A 19,214-nucleotide genomic window follows, 5' to 3' on the forward strand; every position below is an offset into this window, starting at 1 on the left:
GCCGGGACTCGAACCGGCGGCCCCGGGCCCGCGCGGGGCCCGCCGGGGCCGGAAGCGGAGCGCGGTTCCGGGGCGGGCAGACTCGCCCGCCGCTCGCCGCCGCACCATGCTGCTCGCCCGCTCCCTGCGCGCCGCCGCCGCCGCCGCGCTGCGCCCCGCGCCGCGCCCCGCGCCGCGCCGCCCGCTCAGCTCCGCGTGCCCCCGCGCCCCGCTGCCGCCGCCCGCCGCCGCGCCGGCCCTGGCGCGCTCGCTGTGGCAGCTGGGCGGCGGCGCGGGGCGGACGGCGCTGCTGCGGCCGCGGCGGGGCTCGGCCGGCGGCGTGTCCTGCGGCTGCGGCGGTCTGCACACCGAGGGTGAGCGGGGAGCGAGCGGGGCCGCCCTGGCAGGGCGCCCAGGACACGTGCGCTGCCCCCCGTCCGTGCTGGGAAGCACGTGCGCCGGCGGGCGCTTTCCCTAAGGCAGCTCCGCCTTTCCCCGATCCCCGTTTTCACTAAACCACCTATTTCCCTAATTCCCGTCATCACCTAAGCCCCGTTTTCCTCTACACACCCTTCCCGAACCTCCTTTTTTGCAACTCCCTTTTCCCCGAACCCCCATTTTCCCAAACCCCCTTTTCCTCCCCACCCTTCCCTTAACCCCACTCCCCTTTTCCTCAACCCTCCCTTTTCTTACTCCCCTCTTTCCTTACCCTCCCTTTCCATAATCCCCTCTTTTCCTAGCCCCCTTTCCCTAACTATCCTTTCCCTAACCCCCTTTTCCATCGCCTCTTTTACCAACACCCTTTCCTTCCCCATCCCTTTCCCTGAACTCACCCCCACCCCTTTCCTTCATTCCCCCTCTCCATAACCCTCCCTTTCCCTAACCCCGTTTTCTTTCCCACCAGGAGACAAAGCCTTTGCGCAGTTCCTGACGGACGAGATCCAGGAGGAGAAGAAGATCCAGAAGCACAAATCCCTGCCCAAGATCTCCGGGGGGTGGGAGCTGGAGGTCCATGGCACGGAGGCCAAGCTGGTGCGGAAGATCGCGGGGGAAAAGTGAGTGGGGTCTGGGAAGGGTCCCCAGCACCCGAGGGCGGCTGGGTCACAGTGACCAGGCTTCTCCATGTGCTCACACCCCAAGTGCACCCTGCACAGGCTCTTTGTTTGACCACCTGGGGCCAAGGGCACTTTTGTCTGCGCCAGTTTGTTGCTGTGTTTTGTGTTACAAAGTTTCACATGGTCTTCCCGTTTTAAAAATAACAGCGCAGTAAAACTTTAAAAAGTGAGATTGCTTGGAGGGAGCAGCTTCACCCAGGTGTGTCTTTTAAGTGCAGTGCCTGGTTTTGTTCACGCTGTGTGAATTCTGAATGAGGCCTTAGGAGACCCATTCCGATGGGCATTTTTGGGCGTGTTCAAAAGAATTGTTTCTGTTTCTTTTGCAGGATAACGGTTACATTCAACATCAACAACAGCATCCCACCCTCTGCTGAAGAAGACACGCAGGAACAGCAGAAACCTGATGAGCAGGAGGTAACAGCCTTGATGTGCATTTAATGCTGGGGACACAGACCAAAGTTGGAATCTTGCCTTAGGGAAGTTGGAGCCTTGTCCTCAAGTGTTGAGGCTTTTTCTCCCCCTTTTAATGCTCCCAAATATACCCTTGACATTTGGGAGCATTAAAACACAAAATGCCGGTTTTCCAGGGCTGCCTGTCCCCTGTCTGACCTTCCCTCCCCTGCAGAAAGACAGAGCAGGGTGGCAGGTCTCTATGAGGAGAAATTAGAGGAATTTTGAGGCTTTCTAGCACCTTCCACTACCAAAAAGGTCTGCAGGAGAGTGGGAGAGGGAAACTTCGTACAAGAGAATGGAATGACAGGTTAAGGGGGGATGGCTTTTAAGTGATAGGGAGTGGAGCTAAATTGGGTACTGGGAGAGATTGGTCCCCGTGAGGGTGAGGAGGCCCTGGCACGGGAGGCTGTGGCTGCCCCATCCCTGGAAGTGTCCAAGATTAGGTTGGATGGGGCTTGTATGCACCTGGGATAATGGAAGGTGTCAGGGAACACAGCACAGGGCTGTGCTGTGATTGCTTTGGCTCCTGTTCAGATTCCAGTGCTGATGCAACTGTTTTCTTATTTAGCCTGAACTTACATCAACTCCAAACTTTGTTGTGGAAGTAATAAAAGATGATACAAAACAGACCCTTGTGCTTGACTGCCATTTCCCTGAAGATGAGGTGAGTATCACTGTGCCCCTGTTGGATTTAACTGCTCTTTGTAATCTCTTGCTTTTCTGGATCAGCACGATATCCAGTCTCCTCTTATTTCTTTATTTCTCTTAATCACAAAAAAAAAAAAAAAAAAAGACTTTATGTTTGCAAGAATAGTGGGGAGGAAATGTTTATGGCATTCCTCACATCCTGCACTGGTGTTTCTGATCAGCTGCTTACTGGGCTCTATTGAATTACAGTGGAGAAGTAGGGTTAAAAAAAAAGGAGGGGAGAAAATAAAATTGAGAGCTTTTGCTCACACTGGAATTTGTGGCTTATTTTGTAAACGTTAGGAGATGTTTAAAAGTCCTGGCTGTTAAAGGTGAGATGGACATGGGAAGACATGCTTAGAACCATACAGAAGAAGTTTTTATATATTTGTAAAACTCAGGCTGCTGATTTAAATCAGGTCCCTTCTGGCAGCACAAGCTTAGAGGATTTCCTGAGTTCTGTGCTTGTCCTCACAGGCACATGGTGAGAGGGGAAAGCACAGCTTGTCTGGCCTTGGGGCTTTTCCTGAGGTATTCCTAGCCTGGGGATGAGCTGGCTGAGCCTGCCCACTAATTGCAGCTCATTGCATGTCTTGCATTTGTTTTCCTGCCTCAGATTGGACATGAAGGAGAGGAAGAAAGTGATATTTTCACAATTCGGGAGGTGAGCTTCCAGCCCACTGGAGAAGCTGACTGGAAGGACACCAACTACACCCTCAACACGGATTCCCTTGACTGGGTAGGTGCTGCTAAAGGCCACAGAGGGCACTCAGCTCACCTCACCTGGCTGTCCCTCTGCTCCTGGGCTGGGAATTAAACCTGTCTGGATGTCTGAGACAGGGACTGGCCCTGCTCTGCCCCTGAGCTGCTGATTCTGCTGCACACTGAGGGTGTTTCCTGGTCCCAGGGTTGTGCACTGCTGGTGGCATTACCAGGAATCAGGACAGACAGGAGGAACTTCTTCCTTTCCAGATTCTATAGGTGGATTTCCCAGCAGAGAATCACATTCTGGAAATGCTTTGACACTTGTTAACATCTTTTGATCTGTGTGTTTAACCATGTGGCTTATCAGACACCATGTGTAGATAAAAGCATCTGTGTGTGGTATCTGAAAAAATACATTGTGTCCTGGTGTTCCAGGTGTGTTAGAGTTGTAACACTAAAAATATGCACTAGAATCTGTGTGTTCTTATGTTCTCAATGCCAGGATTTAAAAAGCTACAACTTTTGAGGCTGTCATGAGTTTAAAACTGGAAGTAGAAGTCCTAGAGTGTATCCCCTTGAGAAGCATTCATGTTAAAATTGCTTAGTGTGCTTTAGACCATCCCACACTGATTATTCTTTTTTTCCCCTGTCTTAAGACATTAAATTAATTTAAAATGTGCATGAAAAGGAAAAAGCCAAGCTCATGACTGTAACATTGAAGCCTTTCAAACAAACTTGTACATCGGATATCTTTCCAAAGCATTAGTTCACCCCTGGGTAGAGGGGACAGGCAGAGCTTGGCCTGTGTCATCCTTGGCACACTTCCCCTGCTGACTCCCAAAGTCTGGGGATCATCTCCAGAGTGCAGCTCATTTGCAGTTGGGTTTGGGTTTTTATAACGTGCTCCATGGCCCTTTCTGTCCAAATGTTCCACCCAAGGTCAGGCCTGCCCTCCTGTGGTGGTGCCTTGAGAGGCTGCCTGGAACAGAGGCTAGACAGTGTTAAAGGAATAAAATAGGGATTTATTAAAAGGCCTTAAAGGATACACCTTGGGCAGTACAAGAGCCCAGCCAGGGCTGCACCCAAGATGGTTCATGAGTCATGAGTTTTCATACTTTTAAAAGTTTTAGTCCATTTTCACATTGGGGTTCATTGTCCAATTCCAGCTCCAGGTGATGCAGTCCCATCTTCCCAGACTGCTCTCCTGAATTCCCTGCTGTTTGCACTTTTTGGGCCTGAAGCTGCAATGGTGTCCTTGGTTCTGGGGCTGGAAAAGGATTGTTCTGTCTGACTGAACTGGGAGGAGAACTTGCTCACACTTCTTGTGAAGTTCAGAGTCACACACTAATGCAGTACAGAATCTGGAAAATAGGAAAGGCATCTGTGGGCCTGATTTTCCTGGGAGGAAGTGCCAATTGCCAGGGGCCGTTTTAATTCACCCCCTCCCCAGGTGTGTTCTGCTAAGGAAGGTTTCTGTTCCTTGCTGCAGGCTCTCTATGATCACCTGATGGATTTCCTGGCTGACCGAGGAGTGGACAACACCTTTGCTGACGAGTTGGTAGAGCTCAGCACTGCCCTGGAGCACCAGGAGTACATCAAATTCCTTGAAGACCTTAAAAGCTTTGTCAAATGTCAGTAGGTCAGGCTAGGAAACTTAGTCTCAAGTGTGGGTATTCCACAGTGCTGCTTCATCCAGCAATACCCAAATATATCTTCACAGTGGATACAGAGAGTAAGTAACTGGGAAGGTGGAGGAGGATTCTCACTTGGATTTGGGGATTTGTAGTGATGGTGCAGCCCCAGTCAAGTTCTCTGATGCCACAGGCCAGAATTGCCTCGCCCTGCGTGGGGCTTTTTGTACTATTAAGAGTGAATGTGAAGAATAAAAACTATTCAACATATCAGTGAAAAGGGTGGTTTCTCTTCTTCCTGCTGTACCAGTGCTGCCATGAAAGTGATGGCAGAGTTTCTCTGTGCCAGAGCTGCTCACAGAGTAGTTGTGGCAGTGATGGTTGAGTATTTCTACTTAAACTGGTGCCTCCAATTGTTTGAAGGTTTTAAGTTTATTTAAGTTAGCTTATTTATTTAAGGTTCTTTTAAACTCAAAGAGAAAGCTGAAGTGCAACATGAGCTGTGAGATCACTGATGTAGTATTTAAGACAACACCAAGGCCAAAATAAACTAAATATATTTATTTCAAAACATGTCCTGTGTGATTAAAAGTGCAGGTCAAGGCAATACTACGCCTTTTGAAGTGTCTTTTTGACACAGCAGTTAGAAGTATGTACACAAGAGTCCTAGCAGCTCTGGGTGAAGTTTAGTATTAAAGTCTTCCAGAAGTAAAGCAGCAGCAGAATCACCTTAGAGGAGAATCATCCAGGAGTCACAGACCTTCACAAAAAAGTTGAACAGAAAACTGTGTTAATGTATAAAGTTCAAAACTATTTGAACACGAAAAACTACTGACTGGGGGAAAAATTAACAAAAGAGTTGTTGAGCACTGGCAGAAGCTGCCCTGGGAAGTGGTGGAGTCACCATCCCTGGAGAGATGTAAAAGACGTGCAGAGATGTGGCACTTGGGGACATGGGTAAGTTGTACCCTTGGCAGTGGTGGGGGAACGGCTGGGCTTGATCTTAGGGGTCTTTTCCAACTTAAACAATTCCATGGCTGTATTTTAAATGCTCTGCCTTACACTGGTTTCACATAGCAAAGCAAGCACCAGCTCTAGCTTGAGCCAAAGGGCTGCTGTGTGTTCTCTGGGACACCTGGATGAAGTTTTTTCAGGAGGCTTAAACTTTAAGTAATTTTTAAAACTTTTCTTCACAAACCACTTATCTGATCAGATGGTGCACACAAGACTTAGAAGTTGTTGGCTGAAGTTAGGGCACTGAATTTGACAGATTCCCTAATCCAGCAGTTAAAGGTGTGTGCTTTGGAACTTCTACGGTTACTGGTGGTCAGAGATAAAGCCATTTCCAAGGAATTTTGTGAAAAAACAGCCACACAAACCCCAGGGATCAGCAGACTTGTGGTTTCTGCCCATGTAATTGAGCCATGGATCCAAGCAGGGATCCTTTCCAGGAACCTGACATTTACACTCACTGGGCAGCTCATCAGCAGACTGGCTTCCTCCTCCATGCCACTGGTGACTGTGAACTCGGGGCTGTGCAAACACCTCTGACTGTGCTCTGTCAAGGTGCTTTCCAGAAGTGACCGAAGCTTCCCTTCTGTCATATCCTGAGAATAATTCATGAAAAGTCAGCTGAAGTTCCTATCTCTGCAGCACCACAGATGCCACACACAACACTTCACAGTGCAGCTTACCTGTGTGCTGATGTACAATCCACACTGGCAATGAACCAAGTGAGCCTTTACAGTCAGGTTATTCCTGGGGAAAGCAAACAATGAGCATCATAACACCCAGAACAAGGGAAGGTTTTAGCAAAAAAAAAACCAAAAAAAAACCCCAAAACAACCCACCCTCCCGTTAGATCATTGCTCAGGCATTTTTATTTTGGTGGAATGAACAGCAGCCTCTCTCCGCACATTTCTAAGCCCAGACTGCTGTAGGAGAGTGGGGAATCTGATTCCAATGCCAAAGGCTTTCTTACTTCCTACATACTGGGCAGATGACCCTGTCAGTGGCATCCAGGCTGTCGAGCATGGCGTTGAGACATTCCTCATCGAAGCGCAGGCTCCGCTCGTACTCCTCGATAACCAGCTGCTCTGCAACAGCACAGCACAGCAGAACTCCCTCAGGGCTTGCTGGGCAGCACAGGCAAAGCTGCTGGCCAGATGCAGGATGGGCTGGATACAAGTTTCTAAGAACTTTTACTCCTTTGAGTCAGATTTCTATGCCTGGTAAATTAATTCCTGCTAATCCAGTTTTTTCTATGGCTCAGCTCGTCTCATATGGGCCTTTCTACTTTCAGATCAGCACTTCAGAAGCATCCTGAATTGATTTATAAAGGTTCCTAGAGCTAACAGATCTCAGTCCTGTTTCTCTGGCCTCTCTCACAGACCTTAAAATGCCACTTAAACTCTTAAAGCTGTGAGAAGAGGTCTCAATACCTCAAAGCCTCAACAAGATTTCCAAGGAGGCTCTTCCCTGTATCATGTGGTTTGCAGGAACCAAGGAGTGCAGCCTCAGCTGTTCTGCATTACCAGGAAGTCAGGGGTGTTACACATCAAACAGGAGTCAGAAGATGTGTAAAGATCTTACCTTGCAAGATCAGTTCCTGTTGGATCTCTTCCAGCACTGCTAGCTCGTCAGGGTCCTCCAGCACCTGAAGGGTGAATCAGTCAGTGATCCTCCCATTCCAGCATCTGACTGAGCAACATCAATTCACTTCTCCTGTCTAGTAAATCCCTCTATCTGGAAACCCAAGCACTGTGGGAAGCAACCTGTACTGTAAACACATGTGCAAAGCCAGCCAGAATGGATCCAAGTACAGCCTTTTGAGCTTGCTTTTTAAAACATTCAGCCTTCATTCCCATTCTCAGAAGAGGAAGTGACAGACCAGCTATAAAAAGCACACATGAGGAAACAAACCCTCTGCTGTGATCCACAGGCTGTTTGTGAAAGCAATAAGGCATTTCCCCACTCATGCCCAAAGGCACTTTCACAGCTCAACACCCTGCCTGAGCTGCAGAAATAGGAAAACCTGAAGCTCTTGAGTTGTGTCGGCTCCAGTGAGAGGCTGAAGTCAGAGCCGTGGGGAGCTGTACTTGATCCCCGTGTCCCACACGTGGTGCTGAAGCTGGGGACGCAGCACTGACCTGCTCCATGGGCTGCTCTCCGCGGAGGCCGGGCAGCCTGTCCCGCAGCTCCTGCCACTCCTGCTCCATCACCTCCTGCACCAGCAGCGCGCCCGGGGCCGCCCCGCACGCCCCGTCCCCGGCCTGGCGGTAGCGGTCCAGCAGCTTGGCCCGGCTGCTCCTCAGCCGCTCCATGCAGCGCTGCGGGACGGGAGAGCCCGGGGCCGTCAGCGCCCGCTCGGGCGGCACACGGGGGGTGCCGGGGGCCAGACACGGCGGAGGGAGCGCGTCCCAGAGGGCCGAGGGACCGGGAATGCCTGAGGGGGCCAGACACGGCGGAGGGAGCGCGTCCCAGAGGGCCGAGGGACCGGGAATGCCTGAGGGGGCCAGACACGGCGGAGGGAGCGCGTCCCAGAGGGCCGAGGGACCGGGAATGCCTGAGGGGGCCAGACACGGCGGAGGGAGCGCGTCCCAGAGGGCCGAGGGACCGGGAATGCCTGAGGGGGCCAGACACGGCGGAGGGAGCGCGTCCCAGAGGGCCGAGAGACCGGGAATGCCTGAGGGGGCACACGGGGGAGGCAGCGGGGCTGGGGCACGGGGGAAGGGCCGGCCGCGTCCCGGAGGGGCCGCAGGGGGCTGGGGTAACAGCTCCCAGCGGGGGCAACGCCGGGCGCTCGCAGAGGGGGCTCGGGACGGGGTTAGGAGAGAGTTCCGGACGGGGCGCGGCTCACCCGCCACAGCCAGCCCCAGGGGGATCGAACTGGGTCGGGAGAAGGGAGCCCATGTTCCCCCGCCCTCCCAGCCCGCTCACCCTGCGGTACGTCTCCCTCCATGGCGGCCCGCCCGGGCTCTTGTACCGCGCCCGGTGCCCCTGCACCGGCGCCGCCATCGCGCCGAGCCCGCAGCGCGCCGGGCGCGCGGGGCACGCCGGGAAATGTAGTCCGCGGGCGGCGGCGGCGATTGGCCGCGGCGGGCGGTGACGCGGCGGCGGCGGCGCGCGGGGCGATGGCGGCCGAGTGCGGCCCGGCGGAGCAGTGGCGCGCGGCGCTGCCGCAGCACGCGCTGTTCGGCCGCCTCCGCGAGCGCGCGCCCGCCGCCCCCCGCCCGCCGCGGCTCCGCGACCTCCTGTGCGGGCTGGGCTCCGACCTGCTGCTCTGGGACGGGCCCGCCGCCGCCCTGCTCGCCATCGGCCTGCGCCGCCTCGGCGGCACCGACCCTGCCGCGCTCGGCCGGTACCAGGTGCGGCCCGCGCCCAGGGACGGGGCGAGGGGAGGGAGGGCCGAGGGGGGGAGCTGAGGGGAGCAGGGGCTGGGGCGGGCGGCGTGAGGGGGTGGGGAGGCTCTGAGGGGATAAGGAGGTGGGTGTGAGGGGATGAGGGGCTGGGCGGGCCGTGAGGGCGTGCGAGGGGAGGAGGGCCACGGTGGGCACGGGGCTGAGGGTGTCTGTTCCTTGAAGGAGCATCATCATCCCTCAGCCCGCCCTGGGGTGTCCTTCCGCAAGGAGCCCACTGCTTTGTGCCTCATTCCGTGCCGCGTAAATCTCCCAAAATAAAGAAGAGCAGTGCTCCCGCGAGTGCCGTGAACGGCTTGTGCTTCCCTGTAACATTTCTGTCCTCAGACTCTCCTGTGCATAAACCCGCCCCTTTTCGACGTGCACCAGACGCTGCTGAGCCCCGCCCAGCACCATGTGGCGCTCGTTGGTACCAAGGGGCTCATGGTGCTGGAGCTGCCCAAACGCTGGGGCAAGAATTCTGAGTTTGAAGGTGGGAAATCCACCGTGAACTGCAGGTGTGTGAGACCTCAGGTGGTTAATGACACCCTTGTCCTGCCACTCTTCCTCCGCAGCCTCCCTTTCCTGGGGTTAGGTAGATACAGAAGGCACCGGTGGAAGGTACAGATTGTATTGGGGTTGTGGGGCAGTCATGAATGAAACTGTTTTGGCTCAAATACTTGCTGCTTGTCAAGTGACCCAAATAAATGACCTTCTAAACTTGCTGCAGTTGCTGAGGAGCAAGATGCTCCTCTGGTATTCTCTAGCTTTTCACAGAATCACAGAATGCTTTGGGTTGGAAGAGATTTTAAAGGCCAGCAAGTTCCAAGTCCTGCTATGGATAGGGACACCTTCCACTAGGCCAGGTTGCTCCAAGCAGTGCCCAACGTGGTCTTGGACATGTCCAGAGATGGGGCAGCTTCTCTGGGATCTTTCAGCTAAAAGCAGATGTTTGGGGGGAAATAACAGAGGGGCTTCAAGTTAAAGCTGCTTTCCAACTTTCAGAGTAGTACAGATAAAGACCCTGAAACCTTTTCATTGTGTTTCTAGCTCTTCTTGTCCCCACTTGCCTTTAGAAGTAGGTCGTGTGTTTCTGGTCACAGTGCAAGTTTCTGCTCTGTATTCCAGCACCATTCCTATTGCGGAACGGTTCTTCACCAGCTCAACATCCCTGACTCTAAAGCATGCAGCCTGGTACCCCTGTGACACCATGGAGCCCCACATTGTGCTCTTGACATCAGATAACACCATAAGGTAAGCTCCATTTGCGATTGAATATCTGAAGGGTGGTTTTTTTGTCATGTCCAGTCTTAATTTGTCACTTATTTTGCATCCTGCCGTTTTTACCAGAGGTAGCATTAAAAGAGTAGGATGGGAGGAATTTCAGACTGAGAGCGGCTGATGTTCCTGTGTCAGCAGGGAACGGGCAGCACTGCCAGTAGAGTGAACATGGCTGCTGTTTCTTTGCCCAGGTTTTACAGTCTGAAGGTGCCTCACACACCCATCAAAGTGATCGTGCTTTCGGACACCGAGGAGGAGACTCTTACAATCAAAACAGGGTTGGTGTGGCTTCTTGTATTTTGAAATGCTTTTGCAGAATAAGCTCAGTAGTCTCAGTTGTGTTTTTAATGAATAAGTGATAAACGTGCCTGAAAATCTCATGAATTCTGTAGTGTTAGCACTTCTTCATAGCAGAGTACCTACACTTCTCCCTCTTCTCCCTCTTCTCCTTCTTCTCCCTCTCCTTTCTCTTCTTTCCTCTCTCCCATCCTTCTAAAACAAAGTGGTGACAAACTGTACAGTCAAGTGTTTGTCAGAGTAGCAGCTTGAAAAACACACATTGACTTTAAGATGGGGTTAAGAAGGGGTTTTTGAATGAGGAATGTAGAAGATAGATTATCATTTTATTTCCCTCTTGGCCTGGTTGGAAACAGAACTCTTGCAGCACACAGCGGTGTCCCTCACAGGAAGTACCAGAACACCTCTTGTGTCCTCTGAGGCTGTGGGGGCACTGCAGAACCCATGTGCCATGACTGGGGTGTCACTTACACCCGTTTGTTGCTGGCAGTGGCGCGTGGCAGGGCACTGCTGGCTGGGATGGGGGTTTGGCAGGGATTTGGCAGCACACCCCTCAGGACCACGTTAAACATTGTGCTCTCAGTCCTTGCTGACCCCAGCTGGTTCTGCCCTGTCCCAGGAGAGCCTACACAGCGTCCCTGGGCGAGACGGCCGTGGCCTTCGACTTCGGGCCGCAGGTGCCCGTGCCGAAGCACGTCCTGGGCCAGCGCGGCAGCGAGGAGGTGCTGGGCTACCCCCTGTACATCCTCTATGAGAATGGAGAGACCTTCCTCACCTACATCAGCCTGCTCCAGAGGTAGGCTCTGACCCTCAGGGCTCACAGGGTGCTTGGGTATACAGTGCTGGGGTGAGAGAGTCACCTCTCAGCTTGGCTGGGACTCTCTGAGGGATGCTGGGCTGACATATCTTCTGTCTCTGTGGCAGTGCTGACAGACTGGAATCCAAAACCAATGTGTCATCCTTTCTTATCCAGACATTATGGGTGCAGCTTCCACTGCTCAGAATGCACTGTGCATTATTTACCACCAGCAATCTGATATGAAGACACAGGGCTGTAAAAAGATCAGTGGGTCTAAGGCTGTTCAGTGTCTTTTGTGGCCTTCAGTTCACAGCACAGACATCCTTAGCTTTGGATGAGGCTCATTGAGCCAGGGGCATCCTAGGAAAAGAAATATTTGAAGAGCATAGGGGGCTCACAGGCATGTTCTGCAATGGAAAGTCAGGATGATTAATCAAGAATATAAACATGCTACAAGAAGGAATTACTTTAGAAAACTGAGAAGATGGTGCAAGACTTACAAGTTAGATCTTGTGTAGCTGAATATTAAAGAGGGTGGTACTTGGGTTAGAAGCAGCTCTGTGCGCCTCATCGCTGAAGAGATTTGTCTGCTGGCAGATGGCCTTAGTCCATCTGAAGTTCTGCCCAAGGAAATGCCACAGCACAAAATGCTGCTTGTGAAGTGCAAGAAACCAGCTGAGTAATCACTAACTTGAGCTTTCCATGAGTACTTTGTGTTCTTGTATGAAAATGTTTCCTCTTGAATTTTTGCAGTGTAGCTTTGGTTGCTTTCAAAGCATACAATGTAATAAAATGAGCTCTGATTTCTCCTCTGAGATCTCCACCAAGGAGCTGCAGGTCAGACTTGCAGTCTGCAGAAGTCTGTTGGGAGTTAGAACTCCAAGCCATTGTTTGACAGCTGTGGGGAGTCCCCTTGCAGACCCGGTGCTGAGAACAAACCCATCTTCCTTGCAGCACTGGCAGCCTGGGGAAGCTGCTGGGCCCCCTGCCCATGCACCCGGCTGCCGAGGACAACTACGGCTACGACGCCTGCGCCGTGCTGTGCCTGCCCTGCGTTCCAAACATCCTGGTCATTGCCACCGAGTCGGGAATGCTCTACCACTGCGTGGTGCTGGATGGAGAGGAGGACGATGAGCAGGTACTTGTCTTGCTTTGGGTTTTTTTTCTGTAGGCATTTTTGTTTCTTTAATCCAAGTTCCTGGCTGCAAGGTGGCAGGGTGCCTGGAAGTGTGTGCCATGTGCCAAAGCTGCATTCTTTTGGAATGAGGTAGTGAGTCTTTCTCCTGTTTCAGCTCCCTGACACTTTTATTTTAACTCCCACTCCTGTGTACCCTGACAGTAGATCAGTTTTTGATCAAATTTACTAGGATCTAATTTAAGGAGGATTTTCTAAGAAACCCTGGGTCTGAGTTAATTTTTTTTAAGTAAACTTGAACTACATTCCTTGACAATTAAAACTCATAACTCTTTCTTGATGCAGTTTATGTTGGCATTCCTATTTAAGTGATGTCTGACAGAAGAATTCAATGCTCTTTACAGTCAGAAAAGTCCTGGGACCCAAGATCTGATCTTATTCCTTCCCTGTACGTGTTTGAATGTGTTGAGCTGGAACTTGCACTGAAACTGGCGACAGGAGATGAGGAAGATCCTTTGGAGTCTGACTTCTCTTGCCCAATCAAGCTGCACCAAGGTAGGGTTGTTGTTCAGCTTGTGGCTTTTTATTCCATGTGTTTAGGACCCAGTTATTTGCATGTTCTCACTGGTGTCAGACAAACAGGGGGGTCACACTAAGGATTTGCCTGATGCCCTCAATAAAGGAGCAAGCCTGGGAGGAGCTCCAGTGTTGGCTCAAGGGCAGCTTACACATGGTCAGTACTAAATCCAGTCATCTGAGGGTTATAAAGTAGAAGTTTCTGCATCTGTGCTGACCTGTGAGTGTGAGGGAGTGCTGTGGAGAGAGTGATCCTGAGGGAAGGATCTGCTTATCCCATGGAACTGGGGGCAGGACAAAGTGTTTGGGTCTTTGGGAGCAAGCAGCTTGGCAGAATGCTGGTCTGCTAGTTTTAATAATCTGCCATTGAAAGCCTATCTGATTGATGCAGATGTGGTGTGATAGGAAGGGTTCAAAACAACTCATCAGTATTTTAGACTCTAACACATGCATCCCTGTTTCTGGTGCTTGCACTAAGATGTTAAAGCTGACTGGACACTAAGTTGATACACAGGATCAGCAGTGCAGGTGTGAAGGGTGAGTTTTTCTCAGTTCAGTGCCATCTCTTACACTTTCTGCTTCAATTTCAGATCCCAAATGTCCCTCTAGATACCACTGCACACATGAAGCTGGTGTCCACAGCGTGGGCTTGACATGGATCAATAAACTGCACAAATTCCTTGGTTCAGGTGAGTGAGGGAAGTGGGGAACAGATGAACATCTGTCAGAAACAGGCTGGTGGATGCAGGTACTGCTGAATCCCTCACCCTGCAAAGGGGATCTGATGCATCCTGACATGTCTCCTTGTAGATGAGGAAGACAAAGACAGTTTACAAGAGCTGGGAGCAGAACAGAAGTGCTTTGTTGAACATATTCTTTGTACAAAACCACTGCCATGCAGGTAAAAAACCAAACTCTTTCTCAATTGCTTTCAAGCTAGGGACTTGATATGGAAAATATTTATAATTTGTCATCTTTTGCTGCATTCTTGCCATTAAAGTAAGCTCAAAAGATTTCAAACAATACAACTGAGAAATTTGTGTATCAGGATTCTTTCTGCACAGTTAGAATAGTAGCTTAAATTCTTGTGTTTCTGTCTGTAAATCACCTGTCAGACCAGCAGAAATTTTCACTTCCATTTACCTGACCTTGGAGCATTTCCAAAAGAGTCAACATGCACAACTTCAGGAACAAAGAACTTTCCTGACTGGGTAATTTTTGTGTTCTTCCCTTCAGGCAGCCTGCTCCAATTAGAGGATTTTGGATCGTTTCTGATGTCCTGGGCCCCACAATGATTTGCATCACCAACAGCTATGAGTGCATTACAAGGCCTCTCTTGTATGTGGTTCTCAGTCCATGACTGCATGGAAAGGACCAAAAAAGGATATTTCTGTTTTTCAATTACTCTTTGATTGTTTCACCCCAGGCTTCTGCACCTCTTAGGACACACAGTGAAGTTTTGCTTTCTGAGCACTCCCTGGCTGAGCACTGAAGTGTTACTGTAGTAGTTACCTACTGCTGATGAGGTGTTTGTAGGAGATATAATTAATCAGGTCACTTATAGTGAGTATTAGGACCAAAAAAAAAAGTTCTTGATGGTATTGTTGAGGTTTTTCAGTAGTGTGGATATTCTTAATGTGTGCCTGAAAGGGGAAAAATAGAAGCAGGATTTTTGTTTGTGCTTCCAATTACTTTCTTTGGAGGTGGTGGCAAAGATACAGAGTGGTGTAAATGTGCATTTGCACAATGAAATGAGCACCTCGAGGGGGTGACACTATTTTCAGCTTGTTTTTTGCAGGACACTGTTTAAGGTAGGACAGGTACCATCAGCAGAGCCAGTGTTAATATCAGGTTCTCCTACAGACCTTTTATTTATTTCACTGTTTCCACGCAGGTGGGCAGTGACCGGGCAGGGTGCTTTGTGGAGGTCATGCTGCTGTTGCAGTGCCTGTCTGCCTTGTTCTGGAACTTTCTTCTCCTTAAGCCAAAGGATATTTATGATTCTTGCTAGTTTGAGCCATGACCAAACAGGTGTGGGGATGTGAGCTTTATCTGCCCTGCTAGGGCTGGATCTACCAGATTACTGAAACAGCTGCTTTTAGAACCCCCTGCGGTAACACAGGAACTCCACAGTGGAGCAGTTCCTCACTTCCAGTGAGGAAGCTCTGGCCTGGTTTCAGTGTGAGTGGTCTGACTGTGTTCTCCCTTGTGCTGCTGTGTGGCAGAAGCACTGTCCATCCTGCCTCCCCTCCCCTGCTGTGCACCAGGGAGGACAAGGACCTGGCTGTGTCCCCGCTGCGCATCGTGGCCGAGTCGGAGCATTCCTTCGAGAAGCACATCCAGGGCATCCTGCAGCGCGGCTCTGCCAACCCCCTGCACCTCAAGTGAGCAAAACCCTGGGGCACCTGGAGGGGGAACACTTGGCAACAGTGGGTGTTGGCCAGCTCCTATTGAACAGCACATGGCCTTGGGCATGGCAGTGCTGGGGCACAGCTCCTGCCACTGACTGGTGCCTGTATCCCTGTGGAGATGGCATCCAGCCCAGTGATGGTGCAGGCTGGGAGAAGATCACCTGGCTCCAGGCTCCTGCTCAAAGCAGGGCTGCCTTCAGCTGCTGAGGTCCTCCTTGCTTGGCCCATTGCGTTTGGAGTATCTTAAGCTACCTTGGGTAGCTTAAAAAAAAGATTTTTAGCAAAGGGATTTTATTGTAACCCCTCACTTCATAACAGACCTTCCCCTGAGCTTTACCATAAACACTGGAAGTGCTTTAGCCTTTCAAAGGAACGTATTAGTAAGATGGCAAAAATCTCAATCTTAAGATCTGCAGATAAAGATGCTGCTCCTCCCCCTGAAGAATGCCTTCAGCTTCTCAGCAGAGCCACCCAGGTGTTCAGAGAGGAATATATACTGAAACAGGACCTGGCAAAAGAGGAAATTCAGCAAAGGTAATGCAGAACTCTTATAAAAATTTGCTGGCCAATGTCTCTGTGACAGAGCAGCACTAAATACTGAGCACTCACCCTGCTCTGTGGGTCTAATCGTGGTGAATGAGTAAACGTACTAAATGTAAAACTAACAATGAATACCAGAACTTAAAATTGAGTTATCAGGAAAAGCAGGGGTGAGTTTAATAGCTGATCTCTGTAGTGGCTTATAGAGAAGAAGAAAATGGTAAACACACACACACACACTTCTCGTGGTGGTGTCTGCCTGCCTGGGCCTGTGGGTGGCAGGAAATCTGACCTCAGCACTAATCCTGACAAAGGAAAATTGCCTTAAGTCTCTGCTGCTTCAAATAATAGTCAGTTATTTACAATATACCATTAGAACAACATGGGAGTTTTTTCTTACCACTGCCCCTTTTTCAGTGTCCTTATTTCTTCCCACTCCCAGCATTTTCTCTGTGGTGTAAATCCTGATTCACCTCATTGCAAGTGGTTTGATTTTTTTTTTTTTTTTTTTTTTTGGTATATGTTTACTTCAGAGTGAAGCTGCTGTGGGGACAGAAAAAGAAACAACTGGAGGATCTGAATTACTGTCGAGAGGAGAGGTGAGTAGAACCTGTCTCCTTTATCAAATCAAACCTCAGGGATGATTCACCTGTGGTGGTGGTTTGGATGAGGCCCTGTGTGGAACAGGTGACAAGGGAAGGCATTCTCAGCCACAGTGAAGCCTGCAGGTTTGCTCCCTCCTCCAGCTGGCTTCTTCAGCTTCCTTGTCCTATCCCAACACCCTGGCTTGTCCTGTGTGTGGCTCTGAAGTAAGGAACTGTTTCTCCCTCACCTTAAGGAAAAGTTTGCGGGAAATGGCCGAGCGCTTGGCTGACAAGTATGAGGAAGCCAAGGAGAAACAAGAAGACATCATGAACAGGCGAGTGCACACGGGGCTCTATTTCACCTCACAGCACCTGACGTTAAACAGAGTTTGCAGGCGTGGTAGAACAGAGTGGGCAGGAGCTGCTGCACTGGTTACAAGACTGGGCTTCTGAAATTCCCTGTGCTGGGGCTTGGTGTGATCTGTCTGCAGGCCCAGCCTGAGACAGCCCCATGCTCAGAAATGCCACCTGAGACCAGCTGGAAGGGGAAGGAGAAGCCCCTGAGACTTGGGAAGCATGGCCAAAGCACCAGGCTGCAGGTGTCTGAGCAGAGCTGGGTAGCAGGGAAGTTAACTCAGAGACATTTCTTGCTTTCAAAGGATGAAGAAAGTCCTTCGGAGTTTCCACTCGCAGCTTCCTGTTCTATCTGACACTGAAAAAGATATGAAGAAGGAGCTGCAGACAATCCATGACCAGCTGCAGCACCTGAGCAATGCTATCAGACAGGTGAGAGGAGGAATGTCTGGGCTGGGAGGTTACTGACAGCTCCTCCCTCAGTGCTGACAGACGAGTCCTGCCAACAAAGTGATGCTGAACTTGTGTTAATTAGCAGCAATTTACTAAAGGGGCTTTGGGCCCTTGGTGGTAATGCAGACAGAACCTTTGCACACACTGTAAGCCCTCAGAGAGCTCCCTCTTCCTCAGCCTGGCAGGGACATTTCTTCTCTTTGTGGAAAGTGCAAAAGCAGAGATTTGAACCCAAAAAGAACCAATTAATTGCAGTACAACACAGCAGTCTGTAATTAACAATCTTCCACGGTGGCAGGCAGGACCAGCACTGACTGGGGCCTTCTCTTTTCTCCTCAACTCCCAGGTGAAAATGAAAAAGGAATACCAACAGAAACAGATGGAGAAGGGGCGAAGCCCCCGCAAACCCAGCATCAGCCTCAGTGCCTACCAGAGCAAGTGCATCCAGGCTGTCCTGAGAGAGGAGTAAGTGCAGGCTGGGCTCCTCCTGAGGAACCTGGGCCCCGGCGCTCACGTTCAGTTCAGGTGTCTCAGGTGTCCTTTAAGCCACGCTGCGGGAGGGGCTGGGGGAGAGGGGCTGAAGCACAGGACATGCAGCTCCTGAGAGCAGCACTTTGAGCACAAGTATGGAAGTGCTTTTTGCCCCAGGATCCAAGGGCAGTCTGCAGTCCTGCATGGGATGACAGGCAGTGCTCCCGTTCACTGCTTCTACCATCTGAACTGTTTCCCTTCCTGCTTAGTTCTGGGCAGCCTTTTGACTTGGGTTATTTTTTCTTGAAGGGGAGAACACATCAGGGAGATGGTGAAGCAGATCAACGACATCAGGAGCCATGTGAACTTCTGACGTGCCCCTGGAGAGGACCCTGCACCCAGAGGCTGGAGGAGCTTCACCTGTCCCTGGTGTTCCCCCTTGTATATTTACCATTTGTATGTTCAACAATACACCTTTTACATATTATTTTGTAAAGAATTGTGAAATAAAATACTTTTGATATGACTCCTCACATGCTGTGGATTTTGTTTTTGTCATGGGAAGGGGACGTGCTGCAGGTGTTATATAGTCAGGGCGTTAGAGGATAATTCTTGCAGCTACCTCAGGAGTGGGGAGTGCTGCTCCCTGGGGTTATCCTGGGATAGTCTCCCACCCTTGCTCCCTCAGGGGTTCCCTGGGGGGAGGCTGGGGCGGGAGGCAGAGGAGAAAGACCAGAGCCGTGCACACACACACTTCAGCAGCTTTTTTTAATTTGGAACACTTTCTCCATAAAGGACACACCTTCAGTACAGTTAACAAATGGTTACACTGGAATCCTGGAGACAGCAGAATTCTACACCCACGATTGCACAGGACACCAATGGCTTGGCTCACTGGAATGCAGTATTGACTTCCAAACACTGTTTGCCTTTTGCAAAAGATGGCTCTGGAGTCCTTCTTGCCATTACAAGGCCAATTCAGTCTCTGCTGTAGACAGACTCTAGTGGACAATGAGTAATTGTTGTCCCTCCTCCCTGCCCTTGGGAAAGGCGCGGTGGAGAAGCTCGGGGGACAGGAGTTACTGCACTGCTGAAACAGGGGCGGCACTGCCGGGGAGAGACCGGGTACCAGACATGCTGCAAGAACACTTTGTACAGGTTAAGACTACACAGCTACAGGAATGCAGACAGAACTCCCCCTGGGCCCTGGTACAGCCTCCACCAACAGCTCAGCCCCTGTCACAGCTGAGCAGTGACACTGCCTGAGCAGATCCCACCCCGGCCCCAGCCACGCTCCACAACACCCAGAACTGGAAGGAAGAGCATCTGTTTTCTCATGTTTATGA

The 19,214-nt window shown here is 50.9% G+C and overlaps 3 protein-coding genes across 3 annotated transcripts; 2 read left to right on the forward strand and 1 right to left on the reverse strand.

Annotated features, from left to right (window-relative positions):
• The first annotated feature begins 103 nt into the window (after window positions 1-103).
• C1QBP (complement C1q binding protein) lies at window positions 104-4,840 on the forward strand. Its single transcript, XM_068210278.1, has 6 exons — window positions 104-353; window positions 884-1,034; window positions 1,421-1,508; window positions 2,116-2,211; window positions 2,851-2,973; window positions 4,429-4,840. The coding sequence occupies exons 1-6, from the start codon at window positions 107-109 to the stop codon at window positions 4,576-4,578; spliced, it is 855 nt and encodes a 284-aa protein (XP_068066379.1). The 5' UTR covers window positions 104-106; the 3' UTR covers window positions 4,579-4,840.
• Window positions 4,841-5,116: 276 nt separating this feature from the next.
• RPAIN (RPA interacting protein) lies at window positions 5,117-8,670 on the reverse strand. Its single transcript, XM_068210281.1, has 7 exons — window positions 8,510-8,670; window positions 7,720-7,899; window positions 7,163-7,226; window positions 6,552-6,666; window positions 6,265-6,328; window positions 6,043-6,177; window positions 5,117-5,330 (listed from the first exon to the last, which is right to left on the reverse strand). The coding sequence occupies exons 1-7, from the start codon at window positions 8,585-8,587 to the stop codon at window positions 5,301-5,303; spliced, it is 666 nt and encodes a 221-aa protein (XP_068066382.1). The 5' UTR covers window positions 8,588-8,670; the 3' UTR covers window positions 5,117-5,300.
• Window positions 8,671-8,681: 11 nt separating this feature from the next.
• On the forward strand, window positions 8,682-18,401 carry NUP88 (nucleoporin 88). Its single transcript, XM_068210265.1, has 17 exons — window positions 8,682-8,937; window positions 9,316-9,485; window positions 10,096-10,221; window positions 10,440-10,526; window positions 11,165-11,341; window positions 12,299-12,482; window positions 12,884-13,034; window positions 13,646-13,744; window positions 13,866-13,956; window positions 14,292-14,393; window positions 15,281-15,439; window positions 15,875-16,000; window positions 16,540-16,605; window positions 16,845-16,925; window positions 17,250-17,376; window positions 17,744-17,862; window positions 18,178-18,401. Exons 1-17 carry the CDS (start codon window positions 8,704-8,706, stop codon window positions 18,239-18,241), a joined length of 2,163 nt encoding a protein of 720 aa, XP_068066366.1. The 5' UTR covers window positions 8,682-8,703; the 3' UTR covers window positions 18,242-18,401.
• Window positions 18,402-19,214: the final 813 nt, after the last annotated feature.

This window comes from Anomalospiza imberbis, chromosome 20 (genome assembly GCF_031753505.1).
Source record: "Anomalospiza imberbis isolate Cuckoo-Finch-1a 21T00152 chromosome 20, ASM3175350v1, whole genome shotgun sequence".
NCBI lineage: Eukaryota > Metazoa > Chordata > Aves > Passeriformes > Viduidae > Anomalospiza > Anomalospiza imberbis.

What these genes read in the sequence shown, in the direction of transcription:
- C1QBP (XM_068210278.1), top strand. Translation starts at nt 107, where the DNA reads ATGCTGCTCGCCCGCTCCCTGCGCGCCGCCGCCGCCGCCGCGCTGCGC. An exon ending in CGGCGGTCTGCACACCGAGG is followed by an intron (nt 354 to 883) that starts GTGAGCGGGGAG and finishes CTTTCCCACCAG; the next exon opens with GAGACAAAGCCTTTGCGCAG. An exon ending in AGAAACCTGATGAGCAGGAG is followed by an intron (nt 1,509 to 2,115) that starts GTAACAGCCTTG and finishes TTTCTTATTTAG; the next exon opens with CCTGAACTTACATCAACTCC.
- RPAIN (XM_068210281.1), bottom strand. Translation starts at nt 8,587, where the DNA reads ATGGCGGCGCCGGTGCAGGGGCACCGGGCGCGGTACAAGAGCCCGGGC. An exon ending in GAGAGCAGCCCATGGAGCAG is followed by an intron (nt 7,227 to 7,719) that starts GTCAGTGCTGCG and finishes TTCACCCTTCAG; the next exon opens with GTGCTGGAGGACCCTGACGA. An exon ending in ACAGGAACTGATCTTGCAAG is followed by an intron (nt 6,667 to 7,162) that starts GTAAGATCTTTA and finishes GTGCTGTTGCAG; the next exon opens with AGCAGCTGGTTATCGAGGAG.
- NUP88 (XM_068210265.1), top strand. Translation starts at nt 8,704, where the DNA reads ATGGCGGCCGAGTGCGGCCCGGCGGAGCAGTGGCGCGCGGCGCTGCCG. An exon ending in ACATCAGATAACACCATAAG is followed by an intron (nt 10,222 to 10,439) that starts GTAAGCTCCATT and finishes TTCTTTGCCCAG; the next exon opens with GTTTTACAGTCTGAAGGTGC. An exon ending in AATTACTGTCGAGAGGAGAG is followed by an intron (nt 16,606 to 16,844) that starts GTGAGTAGAACC and finishes CCTCACCTTAAG; the next exon opens with GAAAAGTTTGCGGGAAATGG.